The sequence below is a fragment of the Rhamphochromis longiceps genome, linkage group LG2, assembly GCF_057381845.1.
Source record: "Rhamphochromis longiceps isolate RC_006_pf linkage group LG2, R_longiceps_female_GT1.1, whole genome shotgun sequence".
Lineage (NCBI taxonomy): Eukaryota > Metazoa > Chordata > Actinopteri > Cichliformes > Cichlidae > Rhamphochromis > Rhamphochromis longiceps.
Window position 1 is genome coordinate 33,366,381 of NC_140558.1, and position 26,452 is coordinate 33,392,832.

General features: G+C 39.9%; 4 protein-coding genes across 8 annotated transcripts; 3 read left to right on the plus strand and 1 right to left on the minus strand.

The window, feature by feature from the left end:
* Positions 1–48: 48 nt before the first annotated feature.
* Positions 49–4,849, plus strand: LOC146677599 (uncharacterized). The gene is made up of 8 exons (XM_085424224.1): positions 49–303; positions 1,341–1,393; positions 1,496–1,539; positions 1,904–1,950; positions 2,039–2,213; positions 3,128–4,327; positions 4,405–4,505; positions 4,608–4,849. Exons 1-8 carry the CDS (start codon positions 196–198, stop codon positions 4,644–4,646), a joined length of 1,767 nt encoding a protein of 588 aa, XP_085280350.1. The 5' UTR covers positions 49–195; the 3' UTR covers positions 4,647–4,849.
* Positions 4,850–5,000: 151 nt separating this feature from the next.
* tmco6 (transmembrane and coiled-coil domains 6) lies at positions 5,001–13,549 on the plus strand. Of its 2 annotated transcripts, XM_085424231.1 has the most exons (13): positions 5,001–5,872; positions 7,116–7,222; positions 7,842–7,954; positions 8,057–8,240; positions 8,340–8,444; positions 8,607–8,698; positions 8,829–8,945; positions 9,041–9,155; positions 10,886–11,066; positions 11,379–11,473; positions 12,686–12,853; positions 12,932–13,066; positions 13,154–13,549. In XM_085424231.1, the coding sequence occupies exons 1-13, from the start codon at positions 5,782–5,784 to the stop codon at positions 13,175–13,177; spliced, it is 1,527 nt and encodes a 508-aa protein (XP_085280357.1). In that variant the 5' UTR covers positions 5,001–5,781; the 3' UTR covers positions 13,178–13,549. The 2 variants fall into 2 exon arrangements, 1 of the variants encoding a protein (XP_085280357.1); XR_014913876.1 differs by lacking the exons at positions 12,932–13,066; positions 13,154–13,549 and having other exon boundaries at positions 11,379–12,161; positions 12,686–12,824.
* Positions 13,550–13,835: 286 nt separating this feature from the next.
* Positions 13,836–18,489, plus strand: LOC146677601 (uncharacterized). Of its 4 annotated transcripts, XM_085424232.1 has the most exons (8): positions 14,079–14,156; positions 14,459–14,634; positions 15,184–15,416; positions 15,528–15,638; positions 16,048–16,104; positions 16,213–16,344; positions 16,438–16,551; positions 16,729–17,825. In XM_085424232.1, the coding sequence occupies exons 3-8, from the start codon at positions 15,282–15,284 to the stop codon at positions 16,777–16,779; spliced, it is 600 nt and encodes a 199-aa protein (XP_085280358.1). In that variant the 5' UTR covers positions 14,079–14,156; positions 14,459–14,634; positions 15,184–15,281; the 3' UTR covers positions 16,780–17,825. The 4 variants fall into 4 exon arrangements, with proteins under 4 accessions (XP_085280361.1, XP_085280358.1, XP_085280362.1 ...); XM_085424236.1 differs by lacking the exon at positions 14,459–14,634 and having other exon boundaries at positions 14,087–14,156; positions 16,729–17,824; XM_085424234.1 differs by lacking the exons at positions 14,079–14,156; positions 14,459–14,634 and adding an exon at positions 14,647–15,108.
* A 2,731-nt stretch (positions 18,490–21,220) lies between these two features.
* aldob (aldolase b, fructose-bisphosphate) lies at positions 21,221–24,144 on the minus strand. Its single transcript, XM_085424237.1, has 9 exons — positions 23,989–24,144; positions 23,212–23,324; positions 22,908–23,119; positions 22,763–22,817; positions 22,497–22,657; positions 22,330–22,413; positions 22,068–22,242; positions 21,770–21,969; positions 21,221–21,509 (listed from the first exon to the last, which is right to left on the minus strand). Exons 2-9 carry the CDS (start codon positions 23,321–23,323, stop codon positions 21,414–21,416), a joined length of 1,095 nt encoding a protein of 364 aa, XP_085280363.1. The 5' UTR covers position 23,324; positions 23,989–24,144; the 3' UTR covers positions 21,221–21,413.
* Between the last annotated feature and the right edge of the window lie 2,308 nt (positions 24,145–26,452).

The following is a 26,452-nucleotide window of genomic DNA, read 5'->3' on the forward strand; positions in this document are numbered from 1 at the left end:
CGCCCCGCTTACTACATCTCCCATAGTGCATTGCAGCGGTAGGAAATAATCACATCCTTGGGTCAGAGTTCAAAATGGTAACATGCGGGTTTCAGAAGCTGCAACTCTGAGCATCATGAGGATACTTTTAATATGAAAATACCACTTGCGTTAGCTTAGCCTTAGTTTGATTAATCCTTTTTTCGTTTCTCGAATATGTCCGTGAACGCATCAAAGCACGAGCTGATCCAGCTGATCTACCGCCACTTGAAGGAGCATGGTTATCGCTCAGCTGCAGATGAGCTACAGAGGCACAGCCCACAGGTCAACATTGTTCACCACACACACACACATATCAACTGCAACTGTTACAATGTTTTCAAATGCTGCTCCTGTGCTGTGCAATAAACCCCCTCTACTCACACCTCATGAAATTCCACAAAAAAACATTTTCTGAAGTGTGGACGGGGAAGAACGTTTGCTCAATTAAATCTCCCCATTTTTCGTAACAACTAGACTGCTACGTGTTTCTATTTTTCTGCATAAACATAGTTGTGTGTGTATATATAACTTTAAAGATCGTAAGATCCAAGAAATGTATCCTCCCCTTGCTGTGAGCTAAAACGAGCTCAATGTTAGGACTTATATACCACTTAAAAAAAAGTGGTGTGTGAGTGGGCCAACTTCTTGTTGCGTTCAATACTTGACTAGACTAAGAACGTAACACTTGAAAGGCTTTCACCTTGTATAGACCTCTGTAAGAGGGACTGTGGCTGGAGGAAAGACAGAAAAAGTCAGATTAGTTTTAAAGGTAATCAAGTCCTTGACATAAAAAATACCATCAGTTAGACTCTACTCACCAAGAGCTTCCACCCAAAGTGGCTCAAATAGGATGTAGCATATGGCCAATTTAAATGAGTGGGGAGAGTGTGCGGCCAGGAAAAGCTGTTTGTGGTAAAGTCTAAGAAAAAAGCCCAGAGATTTGTATAAGTGCAGTCATTGCAAATGTAATACAGACCAAGAAGGCTTGTTGATTTTTCTTCCCCAAATGAGAACCATTTGGTCCCTCCACAGGTTTTTGAATTTGTAAATATTCCACAAAATGTAGTAGACTTTGTCCTTTTCTGTAAACGTGTTTATTATTCTAGTTTATTCATTTGTAATGAACTCAAGTCCTTCCTAACCACCTTCTTGGGGTCTGCTTTCATTCAAATTTGACACATAACCATAACAATGGCATGTTTTTATGTCTTTATATGCTGACATCTCCTTCAGACTACTGTACCATGTCCAAGAAATACTCCCACTGTATATTTCAAACTTCTTAATAAGTTGTAACATTTAATTTTGATTTTCTACAGGGGGAGACCAAAATATCAGTATCACTACTCGACATCTACACATCATGGTTGAAGTAAGGATGATTTCTTAGTGCTTTTCAGAAGCAACGGCCACTGGGTTAGATGTCTCATTTTGTAATAGCTTGGATACTAACTATTTTTTTTATTCCTGACAGTAACCCAAAAAATTCAGCAGATCAAGGAAGGACTCCAACTAAAGGTTCATATTTTTCTTTTTCTTTGTTAAATACAAATTAAATTAGAAAGCTGAAGTTGGATCTGAGATACTACATTTGTTTATTTGTGTATATGTGTGTCCTGATCCAGCTGTTCATGCTTACAAAATTCTTAAGCAAGATTTGGAACTTCTGTACATTAGTTTGCTTTGAGTATTTTCATCTTACACCTGTACCCAAACATTCACACTCCTAACAACCTCCAATCAGATTCAAGATGAGGGCGACAGCTTAGTGAAAAAACTGACATATCAGAGAATGCAGCTCGGTTTGTAGCAGTAAACTCTTTGAGGCCAGAGGTTGGCGTATTTGAATGCATTTTAACACATTTGCACTTTTTATGTTTAGCAAAGTCTACAACATCAAAAAAGAAAAAGGACACAACTGCAAAAAAGGTGAATTTTTATTTTGTTTTAATTTCTTTTCGTGGCAGTTCTTGGACTATACCAACCACGCTAATCCTTCTTTTTCTTTTTTTCCCAGTCTGTTCCAGCAAACAAGAAAAAAACTGAGGGAAAAGCTGCAAAAAAAGTCACAGGGGAGAAGAAATCAAAGAGCCGAACATCAGACAAAGTTGTGACTGCCGGTGCAGATGATTCAGACTCTGACAGCAGTCTGGATGTGGAGAAGTGGAAGAAACTGCTCCAACAGATGACAGGTGAGTCACTGAATGCATTATTCATGGGCGAGCGTGTCAAGGATGAGGTGATGAAAAGAATCCTAGAAAAATGAAGAGGGGGTTATGAGTGGACAATAAAGTGACCAAAGCCAGGCTAGAAATATTTGACTTGCCCAAAACACCTCACTTAAGGAGCAACCAGGGCACATCCAGTTCAGATACCTCAAACATTTCACATCAAATGAACCATATCTAAAAAAAGAATCCCATCTGCCCCTCTCAGAAGGAGCGGTTATTTGCACAGTAACTTTAGGATAGTTTTCCCTTAATGTAATGAAATTATTTTCAGTTGCAGGCTGTCAGCGCACACGTGGGTGAGTTTTATCTTTTTTCCAACAAGTTTGATCTGTTAGAGATCCAATCAGATGAAATTAGGCTTGTTAGAAGAGGGGTCCTTAACGTGGTCTGAGCTAACATAACCTGTTTCAGGAAAAGACTGTATTTTATATTTCAAATAAGATTTTATTGAAATGAGAATCATGCAAAGATACTCTAATGCAGGTTCTGAATTAAAGTGTAAAGCTGGAAATAAGCAAAATATGTCTCATTTGAGCTAACGTCAAAGCGCGCTATTGAGAGACTGAGATGTAGCATTCAGGCGAGGTGTTCATGGTGGAAGGAGTCTAAAGTCAGGTGGAATAAACTGTGGAGGGTGTGGAAAATGTACAAAGTGATGGAAGATGAAGGGAAAGCTTGGTCCCTCCACTTAATGAGAGAAAGACAACCACCAGACAGTGCAGCACCACCCATGAACAACCTCACCATGGAAAAGAGTGATTTCATCCAAACAGAGCTGTGTACAGTTACTGTTTGCTCGCTGTTTATGTTTTCTTTTAGGCATTTGTTCCACCATGCACAGTTTGATGTTTTTACTGGGTTTTCTCTGTCCACAGATGCCGACATAGTCAAGATGAATGCCATCAATGCCCTGGACTCCTCTGCTCCTCAACCCCCGAAAAAGAGAGTCAGGAAACCCCGGGCTAAGGCTCCGGCGAAACCTGGAACCCCAGTTAAACCGAGTAACGGGACAGTGAAACACAATGACGAAGGTGGCGAGAAACATGTGACTGAAAAAAAAGCAAAGACGAGCTCGACCGAGAAGAATGTGACAAAAAATGTGACTTCTGTCACCTCAAGCACTCCGAGCCAAAAGCAAAACCTCTCATCTCCAGCGGACAAACAAATAAAAAAGGACAGGGAAACGGCAACTCCCAGTGAACAAACAACTGATGACAGAACATCTGAGCCCAAGAAGAAGAAGAAAAAGAAGGAGAAAATTGCAGACAAGGAGGAAAAGAATGAGATGGGTGAAGATGGAAAAGAGGAATGTGGCGAAGAGACGAGAAAGACCAAAGACACGAAGCAGGAGGAGGCTAAAAAAACTCCGAAGGTGAATAAAAAAGCAAAAGAAACCAAAGATGATGCTGAAAGAAATGAGACAGTCACGACTGAGACAAACACAAGAGGGAACGCTGATGAGAAAACCCTTTCAGAGTCAACGGTACAAGAAAAGAAACAAAAGAAGAAGAAGAAAGAGAAGGCTGGTAGTGAGGGAAGTTTGGCACAGACTGGAAATTCTGAGCAGGTATCTGAGGAAGTGAAAAATAACAAAGAGAGCAAACAGGAAGAAAACAACCAAACCTCAGAGCACATAGCAGAAGAAAAGAAAGCCAAGAAGAAAAAAAAGAAGAAAACAGAAAGTGAGGAAAATTCATTGACATTTGCAAGTGAAAGCATTTCAAAGCAAAAAGCTGAAGACATAGAAAATAATACAGAGCAAAAAACTGAAGAAATTGAGACTTTAGAGCAGACGTCTACAGAAAAGAAGGCAAAGAAGAGGAAAAGGGACCTTCTTAATGGTGAGGAAAATCCAGAACAAGTACTGCAGGAAAAGAAATCAAAGAAGAAGAAAAAAGAAAAAGCTGATGAAGAAAGAGAGCAGGTAGTTGAGGATATAATAGATAATAAGGTAGAGGAAACAACAGAGCAGGTCAAGAGTGTCAAGAAGAAAAAGAAAAATAATCCCGCCAACACAGAGCCGCTGCCTCCACCTGACGTAGAGGCAACGAGTTCTCAAACGGAGAAGAAGAGAAGTGAGTAAACAACCCACATATAGCTTAAAAACATGTAATTTGATGGTTTTGTAAAATTGCTTTGCATTTGTCCTCAGAAAAAAGCAAATTGAAATCAGCCGACATCCCAGAAATACCTGTAGATTCAATCCAAGACGCCATGGCAACAGAAACCGCCTCAAGCGACTCCCACAAAAAGGTATCACGCTACTTAGAAAACAAATCTCGACGCTACTTAGAAAACAAATGTGTCCAGTCTCAACGTTGGCGGATCCTAACCCTCATGTCCGTCTCTCCACAGAAGAAGAAGAAATCATCAAAGAATCATCAAGATGTGTGACTCGTCATCCCGCAGACCCAGAGGACGAGGGTCACATCACGTCCTCCGATTTCCGATCATGTACACTGATCATATATCAGTAGTTAGAATATGACTTAAAACTTTAAAGATCCGTCGTTTATATTTTTGCTACATTTTTATCTTTTTATGGGTTTTGGGTTTGTGTTTTTTTACTTAAGTGTTTCTACGGTAGCTGCCATTTTCACGGCACGCGCATTTCGTGGTTGTTTTGGGGAACTGATGATCACCTGTTGAAATATTTCTGCCTCATAGTGAAATTCAGATGGGGTTTAATTGAGTAACGTCTGTTTTTATAAACATGGATTCTGTTTTGCTCTCAGGAATTTCCCTCGTGATAATCCTGAGCTAGGTTCTCTAAACCACCTTTCATATTTTTATGCAGATTTAAGTTGTAAAATGAAGTGAAACTGTGTGATTCTGATTAAGAGGTTTACTCCTGTCCTATAGCTGTCTTTTGGTATTTCGTTAAAAAAAATTACACACTTTTTTTTAACCAGATGTATATTTATTCAAATTGACATGTCAGCTGTTCTATTGTGGGAAAGGAGGGGAAATTCTATGTGTGTGATGAGCATTATTTTTTAAAGTTTTAAATGTTTGATATAAATTTTCTTATATAGATTGTATATTATGCTTTTAATACAAATTAAACACCATAGTTTTTTTTGTTTTTATCAACTGTACCCGTCCCAAGTCTTACATCTGGTAAATCCTGTTCTTTGGGCACACAAACGCTGAACTTCTTACAAATTAAGGGAAAATGCTTGACTTGATGAGCTCTGGAGATTGTGCTGTGCTGTAGGGGACACTCTATATGTTTGTACGTGTCAGGGATCTCGGTGAGACAAATTAAGATTATTAAGAGAGACGAGGCCTAAAACTGCCTTTCCGCTGAATCGTGTAACGTGAGGGTGTCAAGTCTTTTTTAAGGAAACCGAGAAAACGACTGTTCCACTCCAATCCGGAGGGTGACGCTAATGCAGCGAAAAGACGTTTGTTTTACCACTGTTAAAGAAGAAAGAAGAAGACTGCCCCACTACCATAGCTACACACTAACCATACGATGAGTAACTGTCAGTGAAGTTTTACAGTTGCAGTTGTTACTGGCCGCCAAATGTGGAGGTTGAACAAAGTTCGTCACAAAGCCGGACAACAAGGCGGCAGCTTGGAGGAGCTCAGGCTGAAGAGGCGAGAGAACGAGAGAGGTGTGTCTGCTAAATACCGAGGCTCAGTTTCCCAAACATACTGTAGGCTAACCCTGGTCTTTAACTAAAACCCTGTTTATTCAGTAATGAGCTCATTTTTCCTTTGGCTCTGTGACTATGTTTAGTTTCCATAGAAACTAGCTGGAACTGTAGCTTCAACGTAACCATTATTTTATTAATATCTTAATAAACTATTAGGTACACGTTGCTAGAGCCAAGTTGAACCCCCTTGTGTTTTCAGAATTGTCTTAATTCATCATGGCACAGATTCAATAAAGTGCTGGTATTGTTCTATTAGTACTGGTATTGGTATTGTAGCCTCAGCTGTCTATTGCTGTAGGCCATCTACTTCGTGTTGGCGTTCATAGATGCTCTTTTGCATACCTTTGTTGTCATGGGCGGTTATTTGAGATATTGTTGCCTTCCCATCAGCTCAAACGAGTCGGCCACTCTCCTCTGACATCTGGCTTCACTAAGGCATTTTTCCTCTTTCTCAGACCGTTCTCTGTGAAAATTGGCTGTTGAAAATTCCAGCACGTCATCCGTTTATGGAATACACAGGCCAGCCAATTTGGCACAAACAGCCATTCCACATTCAGAGGCATTTAAATCACTATTCTTCCCCATTTTGATGCTCAGTTTAAACTTCAGCAGGCCATCTTGACCCTGTCTACATGTCTAAACCAACTCAGTTGTTGCTATGTGATTATCTGATTAGATACTTGTATTTACCAAGCAGTTGAACAAATGTGCATAATAAAGTGTGAAATAGGTTTATGTAATGTGCACATGTAATTTTTTTTTTAAAACTGTATTACAAAGATACAGCTCTTTTTTATGACACCCGTGAGGAACTGTTAGTTAGCTGTTACATCTTCATCTCCAGGCATTTTTACAACACATAAACAGCAAAAACAGTTCCTGTGCAGATATAGGTTTTCGTTTCTACTCGAAATTCAGTGTTTTTTTAAAAATTGAGATGTTCCCATGTACAGGTCTTAATATAAAATAGAGCAGTGTTGGTGACATACACTGGCGTAAAATGAGTCAAAACCTAAATGGATATGTTAGCATCATCTTAACTTCAGCTTCTTTATTTCCCCACAGGCATGGCCTCCCCATGGTGGCTTTATCTCAAAAGGACGCATGTTTTGCACAGCATATGTACACTAAACACAAGTATGATCACGTATGATCCCTGAAGGTTAAAGAGTTGTGACATGCCTCTCCCTGAATGCTTTAGCACTGAGACAGGCACGCAGAGACAGGCAGCTGGTGAGCAAGCGACTACTGCTAAATGAAGATGAGGAGCAGCCGGACGTTAGCATGGACACAGCCCCAGGAGGACATGTAAGTATCAGATATTGTGTTGGATCAGGGGTGTCAAGCACAAGAATTTCCCAGGTGCCAGAATTCTCCAATCTGGCCCACTTGAAGGCTGGAAGATGTAAAGGAGGGAATCAACTTATAGGCTATGTTTTCAGAAGTTTTACATCTTTTACTGCTGATAAAGACCTCCTACGTAGCCATTCACGCTAAACTAAAGGAATTATCTAATAGATAAATAATTAAATGACAGAAAAGTTAATGTTTTTTGACATCTTTTGAAATTTTGGTGGGAAAAAAAGAATATTTTCTGTGAATTAACAAAAACTTTGTTTTATAAGTACAGGACAGTCTGGAAAAAGAGCTACTGGAACCTTTCTGTAATTTTATTTTGCTGAAAAATTGAGACATATTGTTGAAATGTTTCTTCTTTGTCTCATTGTAAGGTTTCTCAGGGATTTAAAGTGTAGCTAAATATATTAACACTGACAGAATGGGGTGTTTTTACTACTCGAGCCAAACTGGGCCGTATTTGACCCACAATGTAAACTGATTTTGACATGCCTGTCTTAGATTTTTTTTTTTGGTAGGTTCAGTAAAATGAAAGATCTGAACTCAGCCTGCCAGTCTCATATTTCCTCAGGACATTGTTAGTCTGCTCCACAAACTTCAACACAGCGGGACAGAGAAGGAGGCACACCTGAAGGCCTTGAGTAAAGTTCTGCGCGACCCAGCTGCACAGCTCACCTTTATCAAGTATGGTAGTGGCTTCTGTTGCCATATTGGAAGAGACTAAATTACGCTGTCACTTTTAAGTCACTTCCTCATCTTTGTGTGTGAAACTGTGTTTTCTTTCAGGCACGAGAACAGTATGCATCTGCTGGTCGGCCTCCTCACTGGCTCTAATGCTCAGTGCCGCCTGCAGGCCGTTCGGTGTCTTCACGAGCTCTCTCACTCTTCCCACACTAATGTGGCTCCAGCCTGTCTGCCTGCTACCCCTTACCTGCTCACTTACCTGTCTGGCCCAAGCACTAAGTTTACAGTAAGTCACCATGCAGTGCAGGCAGTTTGTGATATAGTATGACCTACAATGCAGAAGACTTTTGACTTCCTTATTGTGCGGAACATTATATGTACACAGGAGCTGTGTCTCTACACACTTGGTAACATGTGTCCAGACAGCGATGTGGTAAGAGAGAAGCTCCTGGCTCAGGGAATCATTCCCGCTCTGGCCAGCTGTATAGAGGTAAACTACGAAGGCTCACTGTCTACACTAATATCCTTACTGTACTGGCAATTCGTAGAATTGTTGCAGTTGAATCCAAATCTACTCAAACATCCAATTCATAGAGAGACAGGAGTGTGACTGCTGCACGTCTTTGTAACATGTTACTGTGTATTTGTCCAGAACCAACGGCACACACTTGCAGTAGTGGAAGCTGCAGCGTTCACCCTCTCTCAGCTTCTCCAGGCCAGAGACGCACCTGAGAAGATAATCCCGTAAATATATCAATAATGCACTTCTTCACGTCTTCAGCCTCTGCATTCCTCATCTCGCAGAAAATGTCAGAGTAATGTTTTGTTCACATTTAACCTTGTTGTGTTTTTTTGTCTTCCTCTGTGTCTGTAGGATAGTCCTGAAGTCTACCTTGCCTTCACACCTGTTATCCGTCCTTACCCCCGACCCACAGTTCGGCCTGGCTCCTGCCATAGAGTGTGCATGGTGTCTCCATTACCTCATATGCAGGTGAGAAGTTTAGGAAAGTGTCCAAAACCTTTTTTGTTTTTTTGCTGATTTGCTATTGTAGCTAATTACTGAATCTGTTTTGTGCCTTTTATTAGCACAGATGATAACAAAGAGCTGCTGGCTCAGGGTGCCCTGTCACAGTGCAGCTCCTTGTTAGTGTCACTAGGTGGTGCTGTCACCGAGGGAAACAAAGAAGATGGGATTGAGCTGGTATGGAAGTGAATGATCAAATCCAATATTTACTTTCAAAACTTGTTAAGACTTTTTTTTTTACTTTTAAGCAAACAAATTTGATAATTATCATTGAATTAATAATGTAGATTAGTTCATTTCATGCTGAGCTACCTCCAAAGATAGTAAAATGACTTAACTATTATTAAAAGTCAGTTGAAGAATCTAGGAACTGAAACAAAACAGCAACATCGCATATTTGCCTAAGCTTCAGAACAAAGTAAAAATAACAACTAGAGATGGCACGATACCACTTTTTTATGTCCGATACCGATATCATAAATTTGGATATCTGCCGATACCGATATGAATCCGATATAGTGTTTTTTAATCAACAAAACTGTTTTTTTTTTTAAATATCTTGCTGCATTTTGTATAAGTTCATACTCAAGTTTAAAACAACAACTACACTAAAGCTATTCTGTTATACCTGTATGCAAAAAAAAAAAATTTCATAGTTCAGCAATACTGATCAATCTAATAAACTTAAACCTACACCATCCTCCCTATTCTGGTATTTTAAAGAGTACTTAGCGTAAATATTAAGCAACCTAACTAATAGGGTTCCAACTCCCAGCAGCAACAAAAATAAATAAATAAAAAATAGGGAACCACCCCTCACGCTCCACCTCATGATGCTTAATCGACGTAATCAACCTTAATTTGATGAAGTGTGAAAAAAATGCACAGAAATCAATTATTTTTCAAGAAATATTAAATAGATTCAACATCTTTCTTCAACAAAATTGCAGACTGCACAGATGGTACCTTCCCAAAGGAAAAAGTACTATAGCTTACTAGGGTATATATATTAGACTTAATAGTTACTATTAAGTCTAGAAGTAATAGACTAAATGAATAGAAGTAATTGACTTCTATTCATTTTGCATCAAATTTAAACTTTGGGTGTCAGATAATTATTTATTAAAAGCTAGACATTTTAAATGAGAATAAGAAAGAAAAGTATGTCTTTGTGCCCCCTTTTCCCTGTTAATGCCCTATCAGCCCCCCTGTCTAAACTTTGCTAGATCCGCCCCTGCACAGTTACCAGCCGTCAGCTGCGTAGAAAAAGATCCTGGTGTAGAAAGTAATATTAAATACATTCTAACAACAGCTGATCAAGCTTAAACGTGCTGCTGTTGTTTATCCACTGGTTTCCTCTTTCTGGTGCAAACTGGGCCAAAAGCAAACAAGAGACACGGATTCGCAACAGAAAAGCCGATCAGCTGATCATTAAGCAGTTTCATGATTGAAGTAGCAGCAAGAAGAGGCAGTCGCTCCATATATCGCTTGTTAAGCTTAACGCAGGAATGCTTTACAAACATTCAGAGATGGACTTACACACTTGCTTTACTTCTCTCGGGATAACTTTGTCGGAGATGAAATGCCGGGTTGCTAGCGAAGCTCCAAATGCTATCCAGACCACCGACAGGTCCCGCATGCCACAGCCGCTCTATCACGTGATGTATACTGCTCCGACGTGCTAACGTTCTGAGGTGAGTTACGGCGTGTTGCAAGTTTTGTGAGGTGCTTTCGTGATATTTAATGGATCGGATTACATTTTTTATTTTTCTCCGATATCCAATCCAGTAATTTAGGTCAGTATCGGACCGATACCGATACGTAATATCGGATCGGTCCATCTCTAATAACAACTTTAGTTTTTAATCTGACTTGGATCACAGAAGCTTTTAATGTGTCTTCTTCAGCTCATCTGGCCTCTGTTGAGGTGTGTGGGAAACATCTTGTCCTCCTGCCCGGAGGAAGACCTGAATGCTCAACTGACTGATGCTCATCTGCCAGCTTCTCTGTGTGCACTTGTTCAAGCCTACCTGCACACCCTGCCAGCCTTGGCCAGAGAGACCGTCTGGGTCCTTAACAACCTCACAGGTACGGCTCTCTTGTTTTAGTCGTCTCTGAATGGGACTGCAGCCATACAGAAGTACACCTCATCATTACTAATAGAACCGTTTTGCAATATATTTTTCCTGCTTTGCTGCAGTTCAGTATAGATTTGTGCAAGAAAACATTGCATTTTTTTTTTGGTGTAACTATTCAATCTATTCAAATACTGAATAAAATGCTTGTGGCTGCCTTGTGCATTCTCTGTGCACATCTGAGATTTGATGCATCATAATTATCAGGGTTTTCTGTAGTGTGTGTAACGTGCCCCATTGTGTTTTCTACCTCTCTCCATCCCAGCTCACTCCACCGAATTCTGCTCCGCCCTCTTGACTCTAAACTTGGTCCCAGGATTGATCCAACTTCTCCCATTTTCTCAAGGCATTAATACTATGGTTAGTACCGTAATTGTCGGGCTATAAGCCACTACTTTTTGCACAAGCTTTGAACCCTGCGGCTTTTAGTCAGGTGCGGCTTTTCTATGGATTGTCCGTGATTTTTGTCATATCGTAAGACTATTTGTTTTGTTTGTTCCGCTGTTGTACAGCACTACGTTGCCTGGCGGAAGGGCATGCGATCAGACACACAGTATCGGGGTTCAAGAGTGGTATGTTGGTCACGTGTCCATCCGCCAGGCAACATAGTGCCGTACAAGTAGCGTGAAAAACCAACTTCAAATGAACGCTACGCGTTCAGCGGGAGTCGTGGATGACGAGCGGCGATAAACTTGCGAAAAGCAAGTTATGCTCAACTCCACCGGTGGAATCTGACAGCGTGAAAAAGTGTGAAAACATCCATGATCACCAACGGATTTCGAAGGGCTGGACTGCTGCATGATGGAGAGGAGGACACCGCCACGGCCCTTCAGAGGGTGTTCGACTCTAACACTGACAACGAGGATTTCTTTGGTTTTGTAAGTGACAACGAAGGAACGAAGCTGAGAGTGGATGACGAAGCCATCCTGAGCCTGTTCGTATCCGACACTGGAGGAGAGGACTTTGGTGGTTTTAGTGTGCAGGAAGAAGAGAAAGATGGTGACTTTTCTTCTTGTTAAAGCCGTGTCACTGCACCTGAGCCTAAAAGGTAGTCCGAATCTATTTTTCTGGTGTGCTGTAGGTTATTGTTATGTACTACATTTGTTACTCATTTATGAAGCACAGTACATGTTTCGTACTTGTAATTACCGCTACTTGTACATATACCTAAAAAGTTATGCAAATATGTACCCATAACTTGTTTTTCAAAATATTAATAAAAGGGGTGTGTCTCCAAACAGCCATCTCTTTCCTGACAATTCGCTTTGTGCATATTCTCTTACATATGATAAGTCAACATTGAAACACCTGCGGCTTTTGGTCAGGTGCGGCTAATGTATGTACAAAACAGGATTTTCCCCTGATTTTAGCTTGTGCGGCTAATATTCAGGTGCGCTTTGTAGTCCGGGAAATACGGTACTATGATTGATATAAGTGCTTCTTGTAATATTAAGTCATTGTGGCATATAATAAGAAATCTTGTGGTTTTCTCTTGCATCCTTTTGGATGAAAAAAGTGTTTTTTGATTTTGTGTTTTTGTTGTTTTTTGTTTTTCTTGCTTGTTACACTCAGATTCTCAGGATTCTGGCTAATATTGCCCACAAGAAAAAGGTGTTCTGTGTGCAGCTCATGCAGCTTGGTTTACTGTCTGCACTCTGTGCCACGCTTAAAATGGCTGATCAGGAAATGGTGATTCAGAGCCTGGACATCCTTTTCATGATGACTGTCAGCAGTCCAGTGGTAAGTGTGGTAATTAGTGAAACTAAACTCTGTAATGATTGCTAAGCTGTGGCATGATGTGGTATTCTTCTTCTTCAGGTGGCAGAGGAGTTTGTCAGGCAAGATGGGCTTTCACTGTTGGAGGTCCTTCAGTACAATGGTGCAGCAGAGATGAGACAAAGGTCGACGTACCTCCTGGAGAAGCACTTGTTGTCCTACCAACAGCATATAACAGTAATTGTTATGCAGCCTTATTGTCTCTGTTGAATTTTTTTTGTAGTTTTTAGTTAAAAATGTCTGATGGGAGCTGCTGTCTTGCAGGTGGACAATATGCCGGATCCTTGAATCAACAACAAGACTTGTTGTGTTAGGAGGGCCCAGCTGAGGATAACAACATGTTTACATTTTGATATGATAGATATCAAACTTGTTTGTGCATTTGAAGTAATTAGTGATAAAACTGCTGTCTTGTATGTTTTTACTCATGGAATTTTAATCTATGCAAATATTAAATATTTTTATAATACTTGTACTGGTGAAGTACTTTTGCATAAAACTGTATTTATATTCAGATATGGCTTGACATATTTCGAGATGTTAAGATACTGAAGGTGGAACATATAACATTAGAAACATAATGTGTCTTTATCAACAAGACCTTGTCATCATGCCTGTGTAACGATTAAATAATTATGACATAATAAAACTCTTCCTTACAACAAATATGACTGCTGCTTTTTTTGGAGTATTTGCTGTTTGGTTTGATTTTTATTAAGAAACATTTAGTTACATTTAATCACAAAAAATCTTGGGACTTTTACATGTGATGCTGATGATTAGTGAGGGCAGCACAGACCGACCCAAAGTGGTGGCACTGCTATATGTATGTATGTTAAAAAAAAATAATCAGAAGTTGATCATTGTGATTGCTTCAAACTGCTGTTTAAAGCTGAAACTTGTAGAGATGATAAATATGCCCAATTAGAAAGTAATTTCAATAATGATAAAAAAAAGAAAACATTAATGCAATCTGAATCCGTAATGTAAATAATTTTTAAAAAAGCCTCACTTAAAGACTTTAAGTAGGTAAAGTTGTTGTTGTTTTTTTATGTACACCTGCTTACACTTATAACACAGTCAGTGTGCACAGACCTCATGGAGTTTTCACTGACCACACTGTGGAACAGTTTCAGCCTGTAACTTCCAATCAAAGTCTTTGGCTCCTCCCCTTAATGAAAAAAACTGTCTCTTTCTCTTTCTACCCACAATAATCCCTTCCCGTTATCTTTCACGCTGCTTTTGCTGCATGAAAATCCAAGACGAGGTAAGAAGGACCATTGGGGCCAAATTAATACAAAACATATATTGCTGAAATTGAGAATAAAATCAAAATTTGGAGATCAAGTTACATAATGTTGTTTTGAGGAGGGAAAAAGTTAAAATACTATTTTGAGGAAAAAACTGGAAATGTGGAGATTACAGTTGTTGTTTCATGAAAGACTGCCATATTTGTTATACCCTTTACAGAATGCCTTGTTTAGATGAGTTAGAAGGACACATTGTTCTGCCGTGTTTTGATAGAATACACAACACGTTCTCACTCCCAAACACCAAACACTTCCCTAGATTACGAGATCGGAAAAATTAAGAAACATGAGAACAGTTTGGAATGAATCTACACATATGGAACGCCTCTGGACTTGACAAATCGTCACGCGTGAGAACGGGCTGACATACATCCTCTCTGTTACAAGAGGGCGTAACCACCTTTAGTCTCTCCGTTACCGGCCGTCTAGTATAAAGTGAGTATAAACAGTAAGCTGTCAGTGTAGAGAATAGAAATCTTGTGGAAATCTTAATAGAAATTATTGTGAGCTGTGATTCTTTTCCCCCACACTGAGCCCTTACCTGCTGAAACTCACTTTAACTTTAACTAATTTTTCTGTTTAGATGCAATGTCACACGCACGAGGTTCAATTAGCTTTGCACAAAAATAATACATACCAGGTTGTCAGTAGTTTCACTAACTCTGCCAATAATGCCGATCTACTTATAATACAGTAAGTGTGCACAGACCTAATGGGGATTTCATTTTAACTGAGTGGTTTACTCACTATACTGTGGAACAGCCTAAGCCTGTAACTTCCAGACAGTCTTTAGCCCCACCACTTAATAAAAAAAGAAGTCTCAAATTGCCACACTTCCTCTTTCCACCCACAACATTCCCTTCCTGTTATCTTTCACTCTGCTTTTTCTGCATGAAAATCTAAGACGGGGTGAGTCACGTTTTCTAAGACTTTTGAAAAATCTTGCATTCATCTGGCTTTTAAATGTTTTCTGCTACTCCACAGATATTCTGCCCCCAACAATCTGTGCTGCTGTGGGGAAGCATCCAGTTCAATTAAGTCTTTTTGACCCACAGCCAAGCACTGTGTGTAGTCTCCTGAAAATGGAGGGAACTCAGACAACGACTAGAGAGGAGGGGACAACAGAAAGAAATGGGGATCAGGGGACTAGCAGCAATGTGCCGATGTCCAGCAAACCTCTGCATCGCTTTGTCCGAAAGGAGCCCAGAAGTCTTGGGGTAACACATCAGATAAGCAAAATCTTAAATAAGCAGATTTATACACGAGGATAGCTATAAGCTGATGCAGCTGTAGACACTCTCATCCATTCTTCCTCTTCCCCTTTCCAGATTGTCATTCTGATGTTTGGCTGTGCTGAGTTGTTAATGGGATTTCAGTTCTCCAATGAAGAGTTCAAATTCTCTGCTCAACTCTACATTCCCTTTTGGCAGGGAGCTCTGGTACTTACTGTAGCATTTTACTGGCTAGCACTGACATGCTGACAGCTAAAAATGATTGAACTTGACTGGTCATATCTTCTGTGCAGTTATTGTTCAGAAAAGTTCAAAGTACTGCCTGTGCTATAAATATGAGGCTACAACCATCAGTTTGTTAGGTTAACAGCACAAGCATGACACACAGTCATAATACCAAAAGGTTTTAAAAATGCATCTGGTACAATTGCAATGCTACGTGTTAACTAGATCTTTCCAATGACAAATAAACATCAGCAAGTATTCATAGTTTCCTACAAAAGATGTATTGTATGAAGACAGACTCACACAGCTTCACACTGTGAAAATATCACCCATAAATCTACTGTGGGTTAAGGTCAAACAGCATCATTTGTTGTGATTATTTGCTCACTAGTTTCTTACCTGTGGAATCCTGTCAGTCTACACTGAGTTGCATCCGTCCAAGAAGATGGTACGTCATGGTTTTATTTCCTATTTGTGATTTTCAGCCTTGTTTATACTCCTACAGTCCTTCCTAATTCAGTGGCCTAATTAATTTTGATTAACTTATCTTTCCCAGGTGACTGTGTGCTTGGCCCTGTATGTGGTTTCCATCTTTGGAATCGTAATCTCTTTCATATACAGGATGATCCAGGTCATCTCTTATCCCTACTTTTTTTTTTTGCGATTTCATTTGAACGATGCAAGTGTGGTGAGTTACAGTACATATCTATTTTTTGATTATGATTGTATGACATGCATGTTTTCACAGCATATCAATAACTCTCACTTTCTGTCACTGTAGATGCTGCTGAAAAGTATCGAAGCCATTTTACTGATCTCCACTATTTCAGTGTTAGTGATTCTCATTTTTCTAACCACTGTCGCAAGTTTCGCACTGAAATCCACACGCACTCAGGTAATAGCATATTTTATTTTTTTATTATTGACATACAAGCCTTCTGTCTACTTCAAAGAAACATGCCACAGAGTCCGATTTATCCCAGGGATATCTGCTGAAGGACAGTTTTCAATAGCTTTGGTCACTCATCATTTTATTTTTCTTCCACTTTCATGTTTTGTTTTGTTTTTTCAGGTCATCGTCCAGCAAATTCCACCACCAAGGACTGAAACGCCATCGGACTGAGGACATCTTTTTAAAGTATTATTAAACATTACACGACCTTACTAAAACACACTTGTTGGTCTCTTGCGACACTTGTTCTTGAACTAAAATCATTTATGTCATCACTGTGAGGAAAAACTATCTTAGAAGAACTTTTTCAGGAAGGCAATAACGACTAATCTGTCTGGCAACCCTTGCGTTTCCCTGCTGCACGTCTGCAAATCTCTTCTCATCGACTGAATGTGTTGACCTCGGCCAGATGTCATACACTATATGTTGGACAACATCTGGGCTATGCAACATTTGTTTGTGACAAGTGTCAAAATTCAGTCCAACCATAAAAGTTTTGATTTGTTTTAAAACATACTTGTTAGAAATTCCTTTTTTATTGTTAATATCTGAAAATTTCCTTCCTCATCAGACCTTTAGTCATTTGGAAGCCATGTAGAAAATCTGTTATGCGTGTCATCTTTTCAGAGACGTCCAAAATTTTCCATCTAATTGTATCTGCATTATTATTAGTGTCTTATTAGTAGTGTTTGACTGTCATTAAACGGTGCTTTGTACTCTGTACTGAATGTTTAACTGAAGACATTTTACAATATGACATGTTGTAACTGGATGAGTAAACTATTAGCTTTGACCTCTGGTTACAGAGGGAGCAGGTACTGCACTGTGATCTAAGAAGCCTCGGTATAAACTCTGTTTTTCCTGTTTGCGTAAAATCTTTTTATATTTTGTGCAGTAATTGTGTACTGATTTAAACATAAACTTTTGTTAAGCCAATATAAATATTCTCATTTCATTATGTTAATCTTTGCGTAGATTAGAGCTGTACAAACTCTGTTTTTGCCTTATAAATGATATTTTCATGTGAGTTTGTACATTTCAATAAATTGCTGCATCTCTCTCATTTTCCTACCAAAACTTGAAGTGAGAGATGGCTCAATACTTTTGCACAGTACTCTATATGTTTATATGTGTCAGGGAACTCAGTGTGACGAATTAAGTAAGATTAGTAAGAGAGATAGCTTTTAACTCTCAGGGATGGCACAGTGTTTGAGTTTGGGAACTGAAGGGGAGTTTGGACCCGGAAACGGCTAATGACGTCAGATAGTTTGTTTAACCTCCACAGTGGCCATCAAATGTGGAGGTTAAACAAAGTTCGTCACAAAGCCGGACGACAAGGCGACAGCTTGGGGGAATTTCGGCTGAAGAGGCGAGAGAACGAGAGAGATGTGTCTGCTAAATACTGATGCTCAGTTTCCCAAACATACAGTAGATTAACTCAGGTGCACTGTGGCATTTAAACAATATTCAGTTGGTATTAAGGGTGCCAAATAAATATCCCTGACACTATTACAGCACCAGCGGCAGCCTGAACTACTCATACAAGGCAGGATGTATCACTTTTGTCATGTGTTTTATGCCAAATTCTCATCCTATCATCCAATGTTGCAGCAGAAATTGAGACTCATCAGAACAGTCGATGTTTTACAATTTTCTGTTGTCCCATGTGAATTTTAGCTACAGCTGTTTATTGCCATCTGCTTCAAGGTTTCACGTGTTGTGCGTTCAGAGATGCTCTTTTGCATACCTTGGTTGTCACAGGTGGCTATTTGACGTATTGTGGCCTTCCCATCAGCTCAAACGAGTCTGGCCATTCTCCTCTGACATCTGGCATCAGTAAGACATTTTTCACCCAGAGAACTGCAGCTAACTGGATCCTGTTTTTTTCTCTTTTTCATTTTGATGCTCAGTTTGGACTTCAGCAGGCTGTCTTGACCATGTCTACATGTCTAAAGAACTGAGTTCTTGCTATGTGATGGTCTGATTAGATATTTGTATTGCCGAGCAGTTGAACAAGTGTGCCTAATAAAGTATGAAATAGGCTATACATAAAGATTAGACTCGACTGGACATTAAAAGTAGGAGTAATCTGCATTTTTTTTTAAACTGCATTACAAAGATGCTGCTCTTTTTTGTGACACCCCAGAGGAACTGAGCAACACATAAACAGTTCGCCCATCAAAACTGAGACGCACTCATGTAGCTTAACATTTGGTCTACATCAGAAACTTTTCTGTAATGCAGGTTTTAATATAAAATAGACATACACTGTCTTAAAAGGATAACAAAAAAAACTTGAGTGGATATGTTAGCTTAACTGTGACTGAGGGAAACAAAGAAGATGGACTTGAGCTGGTATGGAAATACACTATTTTGGAAAATCTTTAAGACTCTTTAAAAAAAAAGAAAAGAAAAAAACCTTTAAATAAAAAGTAATACTATAATTTTTTATATTCATTTCTTATTATTCAGACATTTAATTTAAATTATATGGCAGTCAAATTAAAGGCTACAAAACTTCTTTGAAACAGATATTTAATCAATAGTGATGCACCTAAAACATTTAGAATTATGCATAGTTATGGTGCAATTTTGGCTGGTGCGTTCAAGGAAGCCTCAACATCAGAGGTTTTCCTGCTAAAAAGCATTAAATTCATTGGCTAAATTTATGGCCAATTGTTACTCAAACAAAGTTGCCACAAGTATCCATCTTTGATTCTTTCTTACATTGCACAAATTCAGCATTTGTTAATTGTAATTGAATTAACATTGTAGAGTAAGTATTGTCATGCTAAACTACCTCCAAAGAAATTGAAAGAATTAATTATTACTAAAAGTCAAGTGATGAATCTAGAACTTAATTAATTAATTAATGTTAAATATTAAAATAAGCATTAACTGTGAAGTTGCATCATACAGAATATTCTTATTGAATAAGGCCACTGGTCCATGGGCTATTCAACTTTCATCTACCGTATGAATCTTAGCCTTCATCAAAAAATAAAGTTTTATGACTTAAATAAAATGAACTATGAGATAAAAGATACCTTGAAATTTCAAGTTATTTTCAAGTATAACATTTGACCACTGAAACCCTTGTTTTTGCTGTAATTTGGCACTTTATTAAAATAATAGTAAGAATAATAATAATGCATTTTACTATTTTTTCAGTTTTTGTAAAACAGTAAATTTAAACATTCTAATTTGGTTTGGATAACAACAATAATTGTATTTTAACATTAAAAATATAACTCTAGTTAAGGAGTGTGTGTACTGATGGATTAACCACTACAGAAACATAAAAAAATATCTTTGGTAATTACCACTAATTTTCATTTAGTAAAGCTGTGGGATAAACATTACATTGTGAGGTGGTCGAATACATTTTTTAAGCAATGTAACTCACTTGAGATAATAATAATGTTGACATATCAACATTACGTCCAGTTGTTATCAGGGTATTATCAGGGCGGCACGGTGGCGCTGTGCACTGTTGCCTCACAGCAAGATTCTACCACCTGGTCGGAGCCTTTCCCTGTGGGGAGTGCATGTTCTCCCTGTCTTTGTGTGGGTTCTCTCTGGGTACTCTGGCTTCCTCCCACAGTCCAAAGACATGCAGTTAGTGAGGTTAGGTTAATTGGTCATTCTACAATGCCCATGCGTGTAAATGTGAGTGTGAACCTGAGTGTGATTGGTTGTTTGTCTCTGTGTGTTAGCCCTGTGACAGACTAGCGACCTGTCCAGGGTTTATCCTGCCTCTCGCCTTATAGTAGCTGGGATAGGCTCCAGCGACCTGGTGACCCTGAAAATGATAAGTGGAAGAGAATGGATGAATGGGTTGTCATATCCACGGCTTTTTTTCCCTTCCCAGTGGTGGAAACAAGTTTTCATATATTAAGCCACAATAAGTGAAAATCTACTGTGGGTTAAAAGTCAAATAGCAAAAGTCAAATGTGATTATTTGCTCACTAGTTTCTTACCTGTGGAATCTGTGAGGGGAAAAAAAAACTATCTTAGAAGAACTTTTTCAGGAAGATAACCAATCTGTCTGGCAACCGTACACATCGACTGAATGTGTTGAACAAGGCCAGATGTCATACCGTATATGTTGGACAACATCTAGGCTACCTAGCATTTGTTAGTCACACAACTTGGCTGTAAATGCCAAAATTCAGGACGGTACCTGGGACGGGTATAAACTATAAAAGTTTGGTTTTTTTAAAAAATTAAAAATTAATTAATTAAAAAAAACAAAACATACTTGTTAAAAACACTTTATTGTTAATATCTTCATCAGACCTTTGGTCATTTTGAAAATCTATTATACGTGTCATCTTTTCAGAGATGTCCAAGATTTTGCATCTAATTGTATCTGCATTGTTAACAGTGTCTTATTTGTCTTTGACTATCACTAAACTTTGCTTTGTATTCTGCACTTAAATGTTTAAACCTTTGATTTTATCCCCAATCAACATCTCAGGTGCCCCAGTGTTTTCTGTAGTAGCACATTAAACTTTATGTATTAAGAAACAGGAGTAGGTTTTCTAATATATATATATGTGCAAGGAATTTACTCCATCAGTGGTGGATACAACTCATGAAGACACTGATATCAAAAACATTTTGGTCTTTTATTTCGGGAGATTTCATTAAGTAGACAAACAGTAGTTGAACATTTTGACAGAAGTCTCCCCCTGGTGTTGGTAATGCAGGGAGGATGGGCACCCAGAAGGAGATTTTCTTGTAGTTATATTTGGTCCATGTGCAATTCTTGATTTGTTTTTCTTGGGTTATTGTCACAGTATTTAATATACATAGCTGGCAGTGTACAGAGACTGTGTGGAGGCCTGGCCAGCTGCACCGGTGGGCTTGTACTCTCCTTTGGAAGCCAGGCCATTGATCTGAGGGGAAGAGCAGAGGGGGAGGAAAAAAAGACAGGACAAAGTCAAATTGGAAAGTTAATTATCAGCCAAGTTACTTGTGTCACATTAGCGTAAGACTAAATAGAACGGGGGGGGACCAACAACAATCATTTACTAGACAGTGTAAAGTTGGGCAATGCAAGATAAGCATTATTTGACAGCCAGTTCAGTAAACAGTCCTCAGCAAATTGATAGCACTCGTTAATAGTATCTACTGAGGATCAGTACTACTCATTGACCTTGGCTCTGGTGATGAAAGTTTGCTGTGTGGCTGCCTTGTTTTCAGCTTTGCCCTTCCAGGCAGCAAGAGCAGAAGCCTGGAGTGCACGACCGTAAGAGAAGGTCAGCTTCCAGGGACGGTGCAGAGGCACCTGATTGATGGCGTTCAGGTTGACGGAGGCCTCCTCTTCACTCTGCCCTCCGGACAGGAAGCAGATGCCTTTAAAGAAACAGAAAAATAGTGTCATACTCATAATCAAATGAACTGCTCTGCACCTTCCTTAACTGTAATGTAAAAGCTGTCCTCATGCCACTTACCAGGCACTGAGGCAGGCACGGTCCGCCTCAGAGCAGTCACTGTAGCCATGGCAACTTCCTGAGGGGTGTACTTCTTAGTGCAGGAGTGTCCAGCAGTGACCATGTTGGGCTTCAGCAGAGTGCCCTCCAGGTACACATGGTGGTCAGACAGAGCCTTGTACACTGCAGCCAGGACCTAAAGATGACCCGGCAGATTTATTACTAGACACCCTTCCCATCTTATGTACTGGGAATATCCTTTGCTGCTGGTGGTCTTGCTTACCTTTTCTGTGGCGTACTGGCAACGCTGAAGGTCATGGTCTCCATCAGGCAGGATCTCTGGCTCCACAATGGGCACAAGGCCATTCTGGTGAATACAAGTTCAAATGAATGACTAGAATTTACCCAATTTGTCAGCCTTTTATGTAGAGCAATTTGCTATACACGCACCTGTTGGCAGATACTGGCATATCTGGCGAGGACATTGGCGTTCTCTGCAATGGCAAGAGCTGATGGGCAGCCATCTGAGATCTTGAGCACACACCTCCACTTGGCAAAGTCACAGCCGTCCTTTTTGTACTGGGCACAGCGCTCTGAGAGGCCATCAAGTCCTAGAGAAGCCAAAGAACATTAGCAACCCCGTCTTTGAAAGGCTTATTCTGCATCATTGTGATGAGATTTGCAGAGAAATGCACAAGGTGTTGAATCCGCGTTACCTTGTGTGGTGGTCTCTCCATCTGTTCCCATCAGACCAGCTGTGCCTTTGTCCACCTAAAGCAAGAAAATGCAAACATGTCAGCAAATTCTAAAAAAAATCTTTATCTCTGAGATTCAAAGGGTCAGACACTGCTTGCTCCTTACTTTGATGCCAACAACAATGCCCTTTTCCTTGACGAGCTGGGGGAACAGCTTCCCACTGTCTGACTTCTGGTAGAGTGTCTCGTGGAAGAAGATGATGCCACCCACGCAGTTTGAGAAGGAGGCATCAGAGGAGAAGAGGATGTCACGGAAGCTGCGGCGGTTCTCCTCGGTGTTCTCCACGTTGATTTTCTGGAGCCGCTTCGCCATGGTGCCTTTAAAGAGAAACACAACACAGAAAATAATTTCACCTGCATGCACAGCATTTACCTCTCAGCATGGAGTACTAAATAAAAGGGTGGCTCACCTGTTGATTCATCTGCAGCCAGGATTCCCTTTCCTGGAGCCACGATCCTCTGAGCAATGTCAGAGAGCTCCCTCTTCTGCTCCGGAGAAAGGGATGGGAACGGATGAGTCATCCTAAGAGAAATAACAATACAGGTTTTTTGGCAGGTGTTTGGAAAGTCTTCAACCATTAGTGGTACGAGGAAGATTTAATCTTGTTTTCCATCTGACACAAAATCCAACAACATTCTGTTCTCCTTCAACACATCCAAGGTTAAAAATTTGGTTAAAAAAGGGTTGAACTTTGGCCTACAAAACACAACTGCTCCCTTTCATTGTGCAACATGTGTTCAAAGTTCACCCGCAGTTTTGGTCTAGAAGTTTTTGCAGTGCTGTCAGCAAATAATGCATTAAACAGGCCCATGTCATAGCCAATAATCAAGAACATCGCTTGCAAAGAATAAAGTAAGCGATCGTAAAAGACAGGCTGAACTTAGGCGCTTTTCAAATATTTGCGCACATCCAAGCATGCGCTCTGACGGCCATCTGCAGAAAACAGGTTTATGTTTGCCAAGCCTTTCAAAGTAAAATAGCCTCTAATGTATGATGCAAAGGAAAGTGAACTTCCTAAATGAACCGTGTACCGTGTGCACACACAAATTATAACACATTAAAACTTGCTACTTCAATCAGTAAACCCGCAGAGGCTTACTAATCCAACCAAAAATTCTAGTCTGCAACATATGACAATCTGCAATATCGCAAGTGTGCAAGAGTAAAACAAAACAACTAGTCTTACTTGACAGTTTTGTTAAACAGCGACGACAACTGACGTGGCAGATAAGCCTCTACAGACCCAAAGCAGCAACGACACTGACACACAACCCGAAAAGTGGATGAAAGGGGGCATTTAAAGGCTGTCCGGATCCACGAAGTAGGAGGTGCTCGTGATGTGGCGGGGCGTGTGTAACCCGGATAACTGCAATTGGCCCGTTTAGGCCCACACGGGGGCGGTCATTTTTTATGATGACTTTGCTACCAATGCACTATGTTCTTATCGGGTAAGTGGAAAACAACAGGGGAGCGATGTGTGTAATAAAAATCGAGGTCTGCATGTATGCACGCACCGGCATGCACTCATCACATGATCAAGAGAGGGGCCCCTCTGTCTCTGCTCACAGAGCTGCACACTGACAGATGCTGAAATGTGAGCCGCTGGCTGCAATGTTGCATTTCAGGTTTGTTTTTGTATTTCCTGGTGAAAATGTGAGTCGCAAAAGCATTCGATGAACTCTTCAGTTCTTTTTTTTTTGCGTCGAATTTCTACATTTCTGCACGTTTATGTCTGAAGAGGTGTGTGTGTGTGTGTGTGTGTGTGTGTGTGTGTGTGTGTGTGTGTGTGTGTGTGTGTGTGTGTGTGTGTGTGTGTGTGTGTCATAAAAGCCACATCTCATATTGTGGAGAGTTTTTATATTATTACACGCAGAGACCACTGGTGCACCTCCACGTCCTTTTTCTTTTAATTCTGCTCGATTTATCTCATCGTGTTTTAGTTTGAGGTTTGGAAACAAGTAATATTCAGTTTCTTTCATTAAAAGTCACGTATATGTGCCAAGTGCATCACAGTGCGTGATAATCACGTCATGGATAGACAGTTTCCTTATCAGCTGCTGAAAGTGTTCCAAAAAGCTTTTGTGTTGGGGGAGTTTCTTGTGACCACCAGGCAATAGGTGACCTCATCAGATAGCTGTATTTGAACTCATGGCTGGAATGGATTTTAAACTCAGGATTAACTACAAGCCAGTTTTTACACAATCCGGACTCTGCACCATGAGCAATTTGCCCTTTGATATCTCTGATCGAGATCATTCTTTGTTCACGAATCCAATTTTACCTATTATACACAGGATCATCACATACATGCATATTTATTATAGATAACACTGCTTATCTCGCATAACATTAATGAAAAATATTGGACAGGAGAAATTACCCTTTGGTTGTTACCCTTTGACTGCTTGGTAATGACTCCAGTATCAATTCTGCTTTAGAAAAACACAGAGCAGTCTCAATTTGTGTTATAACATTTGGGAACTTGTACATTAATGCATGAGTTATGTATTAATAACCATTTGATTGCAGAAATTATTCAGCACGTCTTGGCTCAGAAATCTGGGTGTCATTTTTGTCTGTTCAGTGTCTCTTGAGCAATCATTCCAAACAGCTGGTTAGGGGCTGTTTTCCTAATTTAAGGAGTATTTCAAAACTCAGACTGCTGGTGTCAAAGGCTTTTATCTCTTCTTATTTGGATTATTTTGATTTTGATTTATTTTTTTTACTTGTTTTAGCAAATCACTCATTGACCTTTGCCAGACTGTTAAAAATGTTGCACTAGGACTTTTAACTAGCACCAACTAACATTCCCTTTTTGGCTTCTCTTCATTTGTTGCCAGTAAATTGAAGAATTTGTTTGAACATTTTAGTTTGAGCTGCTTCCTGGGATAATAGGTCATCAGGTCAGAGGTTGCTGCAGACCCCAAGCACTCAATCTGGTTTTCGATGTAGCGAGGACCAAGGTTGTACAATTTTCTTCCATTGTGAGGGTTGCACCCATGAAAAACTTGCCCAGTCTTCTTTGCCAATGCCAAATGGCTTATTCTGTGACCAACACAACCGCATCGGTTGTCTTGCAACAAATGTGTGCAGCCCACATACTCAGCTCTGCTGCTCAACCCACAAATTTGTTTTCCTTACAGATTCATGACCCTTTGAAGGGAATTAAACTTTCCAAGAGTATAAGATTTACTGCCAAGAAGCATTGTTACAAAAAGAAATAATTAAACACCTTCCCCTACCTTTTGTAGTAAGTTTGTCTCACACCATCCCTTCTATGACACCAACCTTCTCATTACAACCATGAATGTTCTCCATGGTCTTCTTCTTTCCCTCCTACAACTCCATCTTCAACATCCTTTGTCCAGTATGTCCACTATCCCTCTTCTCTGCATGTCCAAAGCATCCACCAGCCATGCCTCTCTACATTCGTCTCGAAACTGCGCAACCTGAGCCCTCACTTTAATTTCTCCATCCATGCTTTGTTTTTTCCTCCATCCCACTGAAAATCTGAACATCTTCAACTCATTTTCAACTCTCCAGCTCAGCCTCCTGTCTTTTCTGTCAGGTCCATCATCTCCAAACCATACATCATGGCAAGCTCATCACTATCTCGTAAATGTTCCCTTTCACTCTCGCTGCTATTAAAT